Here is a 13,654-nt window from a genome sequence, read left to right on the forward strand (position 1 = left end):
ACTTTTGTCATTGATTGCACAAATTTACATTAAGCTTTAGGTGGGTGTCGAAATTTTATAGAGGTGCTTATATGTCATAGATAAAATTGTGGGTGTCACTGTTTCAGGCCCCTAAGCGAACGGATCCGAGTGCGCCGAATAGTAATCCATTTAAAATAACACTCATTATTAAAAAAAAAAATCAACGTGAAAATATTTCTGTTATATAATAATTTTAAATTGTTACAACAATAAAAAAATTATACTTAATTATTTTTAATAGTGAAGTATCATAGTAGTAGATTTAATACATTTTACAGAGTAGTCCTATTGTACTTGTACCATTCAGGACTCAGTAATCAAAATTTGTAATCGTACTAATAGTTATTTCATAAACTATGTAATAATATTTAATCTATTCTGTGGTAATACCTTCATATTAATATATCACCGAATAGATTTCATCTAGTCAGTGGACAGTAATAGATAGGGAAACATAGTCGATTATCTATATTAAATTTAAATCATAGACCATACTACCATAGTTGATCATCTATCTTTGATTGAAAATTTAAAAGTTCAAAACTATGAGGGTCTGAGCTTAAGAGGAATATTTTAGAAAAATTAATGATATGAGTCTACGGTTGAATTGTGAATAATTATTATTTTATTAATTGCTGTCATACAAGAAAAAGTTGACTTTACCACCAGTACACCACTGTTATAATATCACTTCAATAAGCTAGTCGAATAGGCGGGCAGACATTGGCTGTCACATTTCGGATATGTTGCAATATAAAACTACATAATTTAAATAAAAAATACTTCTATACTGTAAGTACAGTATTATAGTAACATAATAACCTGCAGGCTACAGAAAAAAGTAAGGACGGAATAACGGAGTGATTAACGGATAAAACTAGTTTGAATCGAGTAGAGGAGGAGCCGGGAAACGTCATCTGTATTTTTCTCATAAAATCTTTCATAACGACAGGCGTAAGCTGAGATACGATAAGTACCTATAAAATACTGTGATTTTTACACACGCGCAAATTCAACAATACAATACATCTATGAGGCTATGTACTATGCAATATAGGTACATACTACATAGGCATATAAATAACAATGATTGTTAATTGTTATATTATTATAAATTATAATAAACGGTTTAGACGGTTTAATGATCAACGATCATACTAATACTAGCTCGTCGTCGAAATAAGATGACTCTAACGGCCTGTCGTCGATGAACGGCTAGTATTATATAATATGAAGAGATGAAAGTCAAATAAAATAAAGTATAGGCAGAGGCGCATCTTATAATATAAATAGGACTAAATCGCGTGATGTTCTTTTTTTTATCTCTCTCCCGGTTCTCCTGAAAAATCATACGGAACAAGAACAAGTAAGTGCGAAAAATACGTTACGGCGCCCGGGAATGCGTGAAAAAAAAAATGCTCCCGTGACCCGTTTGTATGTAGGGGTGACGGGGGGGGGATGGTCCTCGTGCGCCAGAGTCTATGCGTCTCCGTACGCATTGATGCGTACGTGTGGTGATTTTCCCCCTCCCCTACGTTTATCCCCCCCAACCATATCAATGTTACATCTCGTCCGTAATCTATGGTGACGGCGCCATTGGTAAGCGGGGGGGTCGCGGGCCGGACCGTCGTCCCGGCGCGGCAAGCGGGCGGTCGCAGTGGCGGCGGCGGCAGTGTGCAAACTACAAACCGAACGTGAACAACGTGGGCGAACGACATCGACCGCGACAAATCACGTTTCAATTACAACCGTTGCCGCTGCCCGAAACGCGCTAATCGTCATGAGGGAGATTTTGCATTTGCAGGCCGGTCAGTGCGGAAATCAGATCGGAGCCAAAGTAAACATAAAACCTACCTATATTATTATTATTATTATTATAGCGACGTCTTCGAACACAGTAATAGTAGATACATATAATTTAAATAATCGTTGGTCGATGTTAAGAAACAGCTATATGTGTCGTTGTCTTTTAGGAAAATCACACGTAGAATTCCTCGTGAGAAAACCGTATTAGTATTTCAAGTTTTCCGCCATAGGTAACGCCCGTTGTGATATTACTGACATATTATAAGAATATTATGTTTTACAGCTTTGCGTGTGTCGCGCCGCTGTACCTACTATGAGATACGCGTCACGTATAAACACTGTTCGCTCGTGCGCCGCCGCGGTTGCTGGTTTCCCGTTAATTATTATAAATTTCGGGAGTTTTTTTCCGCCTTCTTGCAACACACATGTGTGATGTGTCAGTGTAAATGTGCACTCGAAACGAGTCGAGACATAACACATACCAATAGTATTATATTATTATTATTATTATTGTTTGTCGCGTATGGTTTTGGCGGTCTTTCAAAACTAGTCGTAATACGATATAATGATATTATATAATATGATGAAACGATGCGGGGTGGCACGGCGGCCGTGTGTCTCGGAACAGACCACGAGGTTTTTTTTCCATTTTTCAATTATTTCAATGTTATCCCGATTCTTGGGGTTCGCGAATTTTCCGGGAAAACAAGGATTCCATTGCGCACAAACGAATACGGCGGAACCGCGTAGTCACACACCCACACATTTATCGTCTTAACTTATAATCGATAAACATGTTGATGTTCATTTTGTTTTCAAAGGGGGTCATTTCAACGGGAAATTCAGCTTATTGGAAGAGGGGGACTTAAAATTTAAAAAATATTCATATAGGATTTTATGTGTGTATGCATATAACGATTTAAGCACTATCTACTTAAATTAAGGTGATAGCTAATCGTAAAAAATAAAATATGAAAGGTTAAACCAAAATCGAATTAATTACCGAAAATGCTATATTCGGATATTATTAATTAAGAATGCAATAGATAATAATTAATTAATTAATAACGAACACCTAATTCGATCATATAATATATTTTATATATACTTTGTCGCTATCATGCTCATAGTACTTTTGAGTTTGGCTTTAGTCGGCACCCGCAGCTGTCAGAAAAAAAACACTAGCATAATTTAATCATATTATGTAATACCTATAATGTTACAACTTATATTAGCCGCTAACAAAATAACAATCGTGTTGTTTTTAGGTTCATTATCCTCTCTGTGTAAGTAAACTTAACAATGTGATCGTAAACTATATACGAAAAAACCCATATTCAATCAGTATTCAATAACCACTGTACAATATAAGTACCTTATCCAGTACACGTGACCAGTGACTAGGTACTATAATTTTTTTCATCTATTTGACCCTCTTGGCCTCCTCTGTCCATTATGTAGGTGTTTTTCTATAAACTTAACATTATAAATATTCTAATACTTCATTGTCCGTTGGTACCGTTCCAAAAGCTCCCTAGTATATTTTTAGAAACGTCCAGGCACCACCGCATATATCGTCTTGCACGACATACTGAATTTGGTCATATATATCCGACGACACATAATTATCATTCGTTATTTCCGGCTTAGCCGTTTGCCATTTCACGGTGTACCGTAAATGCAGTTCTGGCGCCCAGCCACAGTGGGGACGAGATCGATAAACTCGAAAATTCACTTCTGCAGTACTGACCGAGATTATAAATTTCTTCATTTCCTTCTATCGTAAAAGCTTTTCAACGAAAACATAATACATATTACATATGTTTTGTTGGATAATAAAAATATCATGTTAAATCAGTTGTCGCACAACGATCACACCGTGTGTCTATTATATAGTATTAACTATTAGTATATGTATATTATGATACTTATATAGGTACATTAGGTACATTTTTAATAGCCGTCGTCACAAAATTGTTGTTTTAATATTTACCTACACACAATATTTAATATCTATACTTATCGGTTGTTTTAACACGTGTACATAAAAACGTAAGCGCACGCATCATAGTCAATAACATGCAGTGTATCAACAACAAGCAATGATAGTTTTTTTAAACACTAAATAGTGTACATAGGCAAACTAGTCCAATTTTCGTAGGTCTTCATTTTCCTACTAACCATACCCATACATGATACATTTTAATCAACTGTATGCTTATCGATTGACTGCGTCATTGGAAGTTCTTTCAAATACCTTTATATATATTATTATATAATCTTATCGATGCAATTGTTTTAGTTCCTAAAAATATTTAATCATGTGAGCGATACTACTCAAATCTTATAGAAATTTTATTGTATTGAGTGCATTTTTTTAAATTAATTGTATTCTCCTTCTATATATACATAAAATCGCAATTACGATGAATCGAATACATGTCTACTAGACCGTATAGCCCATTTATATTTTTGAAAATCTCGATAAAATAACGATTTTTACTATATCAATTTAATTTTATCATATAAACTAGGTTAAGAATGCGTACTATTGATTTCTAATTAAAAAAAAAATTAAAGTATATATTATGTTTTATATGAAAATAACTCACAGTATATACAATATAAATTAATTGTTATTGTGTGATATAGTTATATCATCATAGTATTTATTATTTACATCAGGAAATAATATGTCTTCATCAAAATATATTCAACTATTCAAAACATAATATTGACTGTTGTAATGTAGATGCTATCATATATAAACTAATCAATAAAGCATGTAGGTACAGATCAAAAAAATATGTGAAATGGGTGGGAACCACATTTTTTGTTCAGAAAAGCAGCAACAAATAATATTTATTAAATAATATTATGAAGTAATTATTAGATAATATTTTTTTTTAAATAATGCCAAAATATATTTTATTTTAAAGTATATTTTATTAAACACGTTAACAAAAAAACGTTGCGTTTAAAACTAGGCACTCGGATCAGATGCAGATTGCAGGACAGCATTTGTATTAGTTCGAATCAGGTTGAGTTTTAATTTTATACCACATCGGGAGGTTGAGTTAGATCAATATTTTTAAAAAATCCATCTAGTTTGGTTGTGTGTCAATAATCATTAATATATTTTTTTAACGACAATACGTTAAAAAATCAAATAAACCCAGTTATACAAAGTTATTTGATAATAAGTATATGATTTTTAATTTGGAAAATAGAACATTTAATGATTGTTAAATTCTACGTTTGCATAAAATAGACAAAACAAGTTTATGCAGGATAGCGGATAGCATAATTTATATACCTAGTACTTAAACGAATTTTTAATCAATTGATTTTAGAATAAAATCACATATTTCAAAAAAGAAAAATACTGCTAAGCCTCGCATTAATTTTTATTTTATCTATTATATTGAAGCTAAACAAATTATAAATCAAATCAGTAATCACAATATTCAGTAATCAATATACGATTTGTATTATCAACATTTAAAACTATAAAATAAATAATTAACTCTAAGTTTACACCGTATCTATAATATTTTCCATGATATTCGGGCCCTGTTATAGGTCTGGTAAATTAAGTTTCCACACGTAATATAGCAGGTAAAAATACCCACGAATAAGTTACTATACGAAAAAAAATTTATAATGAATACAAATTTGCTTCTTACTTTATTCAGATTAAAATTGCAACTTAGTATCGACTTAGTGTACATAGTGTAAGGGTATTCGAAAGTAGATAGTTATACTCTTAGTACATTTGCATACCTAGTACAAAAAGTAATATTTAGTTGTATCACTATATTGGAAGATCCGAAGATATACGTGTATTTCTGTTCGTGTATAGGAAATTGCATATGTATCCGCTTATCCGCTTACTTCTGCTATGTTTCCCGTGGAAACTTACCAAACCTCGCCAGATCAATTCATATCCGATAGGTAACATCAAATAAATACATACTATATTTTTTTTAAATAATATTATAATTTCTGGCTATTTTTAAATTAAGTTATAATAATATCTTAATATATCTCAAGATGAATCGAGTAGGTAACATTTTTTTAAATATTCTTATGTTTGTTCGAGTCTTCTTATAGCCTTCTTAAATAATATATCATGGGTCGGGTTGAATCAGGTTCAACATAATTAGTCTATATAGAAGCATTTAGTTGGTTCAAATTACATACCTACCAATATACCATGATAATTTTTCGGATCGGGTTTGGCTTTTTTAAGGTTGCCTGTACAAAAAAAGTCTAATATACCTAACCTATACTGTCCATACTCTGCCATTCAACACTCTACATCGAGACCAGTTACATTTACTTTCTAGCAGAGTGTCACTTGAGGATGCCCAGAAAAACTGATTTTCGTCCGACTGCTTAGTGTTCTTTTGTTGGAAAAAGTATACCTATAATACTACTAGTTAATTATTAATTTACTCAACTAGAATTTGTAGGTACACTGAATGGAAGCCTAATTCATAATTAAAAATAACCTTCATGTCAATTATTATTTATTACCTAATTAGTTATTCAAAGTTTTTGAAATGTCATTAATATTGTCATAAATCATATTAAAACATATTCTGCAGCATACCAAATTACGTTTTAATAATATGATTAAATGGAATAATTACTGTCATTAAAATGTTGGTTAACTATGTACACTATGTATGTATATTTGAATAATAAAGTACCTACTTAATAACAACTATTAAGTAAAAAAATAGTAATGTACTTATTACTTATAGCAAATTTTCATTAAAAAAATATTAGAAAAGGAACCTAAGTAATTGTTTTTATGTATTATGTATAATATTTAAAATTTCAATATCCTATAGTTTTAATTAATTGTTAAATTTGCAGTAATATAATATTATTATTTTTTAATAAAGTTGAAAAAAAAGATTTTTAGTGTAATGACACCATTTTCAATTATTATATGAGTATGTTACTACTCGTATTATTTTTCATTTATTTCATTATTTGCGTATTTTTTTTTAATATCTGTTAAGCTGATGTCTCACCCACTTGACCTATATGATCAATTCAATCTGATATTAAAATTAACAACTTAAAATCAATGTTACTAAATGGAAATTTCTTATGTTATATTATGTTTGTTAAACACACATGCCACAGCGTCCTCTTAGTCCTGAGAGGACGTCATACTCGCTTATGTTGTCTCCGTCTTACAAACGAAAAACATGGCAAATTTTCGTTCAGCAGAATCAATTTTATGCTGCTAACTTTAATATTAGTCAATTTACTTGTTATTAAACTTAAAGGTAATAATATTATCTAGGACAATTGAGCATTTCTTAGGATTTTGTTGATATATTTATTTTAAAGTGAGTAACGAGCATTTTAAAATTTTAATATTTTACATAACTTAACTCGCTTAAAGATTAATATATCAATAAACGCCCATGATATGCCTTAGATAGTAATATTGCCTTTGCTTGATAATAGTTAAATTTGGAAATAAAAGTATAAAATTAATTCTGCTGGACGCAGATTTGACATGTTTTACGTTCATAAGACGGAGATAACATATGTGTATGATGTCCTCTTGCATTTGTATATATGTGCTCTAATAACCATCTTGATTTAAAATGGTTATGATTGCCATTCGTACAAGTACTTACTTATTTTACATGTTTTTAAAACAAATATTATATAATTTTATAGTTATGTAAGAAAATTATGAAAAATTACAAGTTAGATATTCTAGATATAATTATTTCTTATAAGTTATAAATTAAAATAGTAATACTAATATAACTCTTTCAATGCTCATACAGCATAGATATGCTTTCAATATATAACAGTGAAATGAGATGATTACACAATTTTAGATACTTAAATATATTTTTTAATATATATTGAGCAAAGAACATTATATGTGAATAATATAAGCCATAAGGTTATTATATAGCGTGATTATCTGATGGAAGTAGCCGCCTGCTGATATAACTTTATGATTTGTATCTTAAGTGGGTGATTTATGTATATTAGATATTATATAGTTATTTGTTTTTGTAATTGAAGTTTCTTAAAAATGCATAAATCTATTGTGTAGATGTAGAAGTTGCCATGTTTTGCTTTTAAATCAATTAGGTATTTAGGTACCTACAAAAAGACTAGTAGTTTATTATGTTAGTTAAAATTTTCCAGATATAAAGGTATACCCCTGAACAAAAAATAAAAATAGTATATTGATAATAACGGTTAACTGTTAACATGAATTAGGTGTATTAGGTAAAAATGAAACGTAATGATTTACATAGTTTTGTAAACATCCGGTTAAATTAGTTATTATATTTTAAACATCATATTTTATATTTATGTAAATCTGTTATACAGTTTAAAATGTTTAAATCACACTGTGAAGTTGCTATAACTGCAACTTGAACTTCGATTTGAATCTTAGTAAGCCTTATCCATTTATGATATTGCATAATTCCTCAAATAATTCTGATTATATCACATCGGTTTATATATTTTCTAGTATTCGTATTTTTATGGTAATAAACTAATAACTATTTTAATTTATGTTGATGTGATACCAAACCAATACCATACACTAGTTTTTATATAAACATTGTAATCAGTCGCATAAATATTTATGAGTTATGGCACTGTTGCTGTCACTAAATTTTAAATATATATAATTAAAATATAATATAAAAACCTATTTTTATAGTTTTGGGAGATTATTTCCGATGAACATGGTATTGATCCATGTGGTGCTTATCATGGTGACAACGACTTACAATTGGAGAGGATCAATGTTTACTTTAATGAAGCCGGCACCAGTAAGAAGATCATTAAAGCTAATTATATGATTTAATAATAACCGACGTTGTATTCACAGATGGGAAGTATGTGCCTAGAGCGATTCTGGTTGATTTGGAACCCGGTACCATGGACTCTGTCCGTTCTGGACCGTTCGGACAGTTGTTTAGGCCCGATAACTATGTTTTCGGACAAAGCGGAGCCGGTAATAAATTTCGAAAGTACCAAAAAATTATAATACAGTTTTATTCACGATCAAAAATAATTAATTTTCAGGTAACAACTGGGCTAAAGGTCATTACACAGAGGGTGCTGAGTTGGTAGACTCTGTTATGGATGTAGTACGTCGCGAGGCCGAAAACTGCGATTGTCTACAAGGATTTCAACTAGCTCACTCTTTAGGCGGTGGAACAGGATCCGGTATGGGTACTCTGTTGATATCGAAAATTCGAGAGGAATATCCAGACCGCATAATGAATACGTTCAGTGTTGTTCCATCTCCTAAGGTATCAGACACTGTGGTGGAGCCCTATAACGCCACACTGTCTGTGCACCAGTTGGTGGAAAACACGGACGAAACGTTTTGTATCGACAACGAAGCATTGTACGATATTTGTTTTAGAACTCTAAAATTAACGTCACCGACGTACGGCGATCTCAACCACTTGGTCTCTGTAAGTTGTCTTTACTTAATATTTTAATTTCGATAAATATCATCAACCTAATAAAAATGTTACAGACAACATAATCGTGTTTTAGGTAACTATGTCTGGAGTGACAACATGTCTTCGGTTTCCTGGTCAGTTGAACGCTGACCTGAGAAAGTTGGCCGTCAACATGGTCCCATTCCCGAGGTTACATTTCTTCATGCCCGGATTCGCCCCACTTACAGCTAGGGGTAGTCAGTCTTACAGAGCACTTTCAGTCCCAGAACTCACCCAACAAGTGCGTAATTTGACATCGTCGAGTGTTAATGCTAAATATTTATGTATATGTTTTATCGTTTATATTTGTGTGACAGATGTTTGACGCCAAGAACATGATGACAGCTTGCGATCCTAGACACGGGCGCTACCTGACAGTGGCCGCCATATTTAGAGGAATAATGTCCATGAAAGAAGTCGATGAACAAATGTTGAATATTCAAAATAAGAACTCTGGGTATGTATCGTTGAAAACTAACGTTTGTCAATAACTACTCGTATATTATCGATAACATGACATTATGAATTATGATACTCAAGTAATATACTATGAATGATTAATTTCTTCAGATATTTCGTGGAATGGATACCCAGTAATGTTAAGGTCGCTGTGTGCGATATACCACCCCGTGGTCTCAAAATGTCGGCAACATTTATCGGTAATACTACCGCCATCCAAGAGATATTCAAACGCATCTCCGAGCAATTCACAGCCATGTTCCGCCGTAAGGCATTCTTGCATTGGTACACAGGCGAGGGTATGGATGAAATGGAATTTACCGAAGCCGAATCCAATATGAATGATTTAGTATCCGAATACCAACAGTACCAGGTACCATGAATCATCTAAGTATTATGTTATTTTTGTTATTATCGTTATGAGAACGCTATATTTGCGTGTGTTATCTCCGTCATACAAAACGTATATAAAATTAAAATATTAAACTTGAGAGTATATTATCTAGAAATCTATGACATCTAGAAGATATTTATTGATGATTTAATTTTAAACTAAGGTAGGTACTATAATAACTACCAATGTAAAGCAAGGGCGTCATTTGGGGTATTGCAGGGTATACATATCTAAAATTTATCAAGATCCAATTGACCTGACTATATTTTTCTGCACCGGGCAAAAATTATTCTTTTTTTTATATATAATTGGTCTCAAGCATCGAAATATTTAGCCATAAGTTGTAGTAGGTGTTAATGAACACATTTTAGACATATTTAATGTATTTGACCAGGCACCGGTAACCCGCGGACCTCGGAACTTTTTGCTGCGGCCCAACAAATATATTTCATGGTGTTTAAAATTTCAATTTTATATCTTAAATTAATATAAACAAAATTTAATCATGACTATTATATATCTAATTTCATGAGATAAGCTATTAGCGAGAACGTAATCTAATGGGGCATGCCCGTGTTTTCGACCAAATTTAAAATAGATCAATTCCCTTTTCGACCAAAAACGTACCCTTCCCTTTTCGGCCGATTCAGTTTTTGACCATTTTTTTTAAAATAATTAACGACAAATATTATTTATAGATTTTTATCATTTTCGATATGTATAACATAAACCGTAATACATTAAACTTCTTGTATCGTGTAATTTTCAAAATTACCTATTTTATATTACTATTATACTTAATTATTATTGACAAAAATTGTATATTATTATTTTATGTTTTTATATAATATTATACATATTGTAACATTTTAACATAAAAATAATGTTAATATATAGATATGCTCAAATTTTTAATAATTTTCTATATTTTATTTTACAACATTTTAGGCAAATTATATTTTTAATCGTTTTCAAAATTATATAATTGCTATAATTTTATAAAAATTATATATAAATATTATTTTGTTTATAATTTTTGTTTTGGCCGAAAGAGGAATCGGTCTTTTTTAAATTTAGTCGAAAAGTGAATCGGCCAAAAAGGGAAGGGTACGTTTTTGGTCGAAAACGGTCTTGCCCATCTAATGGTATTTAATGTGTATATATATATATTAAATTATATTTTTTAATATTTTAATTTTGTATGCGGTCCATAGTGAAAAACTGAAAAAAATTAAAAAAGGTTGTCGACCCTTGTATTTGACTATACAAATGCTGACTTTCTTCATATAGAATATGTTATTGTTAATAAGTTCTTAGACCACTACGGAAGTTTTCAAATTAATTCTTTAAGCCTGCCATCAGAATTTTCTTCAATTAAGGCAACATTAGAACTAGAAAACATATCCCAATTTAAATTAAAATTAATATTAAATATTGTTTTAAATCTACCATTTGCATTTCCTGAAACAATTAAAATATTGTCTATATAATGTTAAGATTATCAGTGACAACTGCATCAAATGAGCGCCTTTCACTGAAAAGAATAAAAAATGTTTGTTTTATTTTCCATACTATCTATAAAATATAAATAAGTAAATTTAAAATAAAATAATGTAGATAGGTATTAACCTGCAATTATTAGGTGTATATACAATAATGATATTATATTAAATCATTATATTGATGAAGAATTACATTAATTATGAGCTTAGCGAGAAATTTTTTTTTGTAATAACTAGTATATTATAATATTTTGGCCTGGTTTGTTGTTAACATACCTTTCAAAAAGTTGAAATGATGCCCCTGATATAATTGTAAAGTATTACGATATTGATAATGATCATAGTTCATAACTTCCTTCAAAATTTAAATATTAATAGGAACCTATAAAGAGACCCTAGACATAATACTCCTTACTATTAAATTCGATTATAAGTCAATTCACCTTTATATGAATTTCTCTGAATGCAAAATTGTACGTTAGGCATTTGTAACGTCTTATATTAGTACAATACATGTACTTTATTTGTAATTTCTATTTATAACGTATGTGAATCATGACATAATAGTAGTATGATGTCCATTTTAAATGTTTTAAAATTCCCTAAATTATTGTAATATATGTGTATGGTATAATACTTAATTATTATCGGTAAACATTAGAAAATGGAAATGAAAATCATAATAGCTTTGTAAATAAATTTATAAAAAATAAATTCATGATTTTCTTTATAAAACAGACGTCAATGTTTTGTTTATAATATTTACCATAATGCTTTACGTTTTTTTACAGGAAGCAACAGCTGAAGAAGTTGAATTTGACGATGAAGAAGTTGTCGAAGAGGTCGATGACAATAAAGATTACTAAGTATTGTGAACTGAATATTATGTACTTACATTATATGACTATGGCAGTTGTTCAACTTATGAATTATTTATATTGTACGTTGACTATATTGAGTTTTAAAGTTTTTGAACTCTAATTGCATTTGTTAAATGTTGATTTATTTGTGTCGTTAGAAATTTTAAAACTTTTATTAAACGAATGCTGTTTTCGAATAATAATTGGAGACTTGATTCTGTAACGCCGAAGTCCAAATTCCTACTTATACATAACTTATACTAATACATATTATAATGTAGGTATATTGTGAGCAATGTATAATTTTTAATATTATACTACTACATAATTGTGGAACCCCGATGTAGAGACGATTGTTCTTAGGCCCATTTCACATGGGCGCAGATCATACGCGACGTATCGCATACGATTTTAGTTTATAATGATTGAATTAATACGCGCCATCGTCGGAATGGTGCGTATGTATTTAATAAATGTAACCAATGAACAATGATTTGTATGTTCTCTTTATCGTATACATACTTATAGTCTAATACATACTAAAGCCGTGCCCCGTGGTAACAAGGTCCGTAGTAGAGTGGAATTAATAATCATATAATTATGACTGTAGCGACCTCGGTAACTTAGATAAAATGCAGGTATAACCATGATTGTGACGCGCTCACCTCCGTGACTCTTTAATAATGGAATTATTATTTTTGAATAATGTATGTTGCGCTGCACTATTGTCACGAATCATGATCATTATTATTATGTGTCCTATTTTCGACAAATGTCCATAAACTATTTTTAAATATTAGGTTGTCTGTTTTCTGATCGAGTTCTTTAAAATATACAAAATACATAAATATAAAATTACAAATTATGATAATTTTATGCCTACTTACTACCTATTGAAAATTATACCTTTACTCGTATCTTGAATGCTTTTACTGCATTGGGATTTTTAATTTGATGTGTCTAATTTCTTGATCACAATTCATACCTTTTTATAACACTGTATTAGTGTATTACATAATTTGTAAAAATATTAAACATGTGATGAAATATTAAAGTATTAAACTGATATATGTTGCGTGGATAAAAATCAAA

General features: G+C 30.5%; 1 protein-coding gene across 1 annotated transcript; it reads left to right on the forward strand.

Annotated features, from left to right (window-relative positions):
* Window positions 1-1,674: 1,674 nt before the first annotated feature.
* LOC113549834 (tubulin beta chain-like) lies at window positions 1,675-12,765 on the forward strand. Its single transcript, XM_026951308.1, has 8 exons — window positions 1,675-1,858; window positions 8,552-8,663; window positions 8,723-8,848; window positions 8,920-9,317; window positions 9,403-9,588; window positions 9,665-9,804; window positions 9,918-10,179; window positions 12,494-12,765. Exons 1-8 carry the CDS (start codon window positions 1,802-1,804, stop codon window positions 12,566-12,568), a joined length of 1,356 nt encoding a protein of 451 aa, XP_026807109.1. The 5' UTR covers window positions 1,675-1,801; the 3' UTR covers window positions 12,569-12,765.
* The last annotated feature ends 889 nt before the right edge of the window (window positions 12,766-13,654 follow it).

Source organism: Rhopalosiphum maidis, chromosome 1, assembly GCF_003676215.2.
Source record: "Rhopalosiphum maidis isolate BTI-1 chromosome 1, ASM367621v3, whole genome shotgun sequence".
Taxonomy (NCBI): domain Eukaryota; kingdom Metazoa; phylum Arthropoda; class Insecta; order Hemiptera; family Aphididae; genus Rhopalosiphum; species Rhopalosiphum maidis.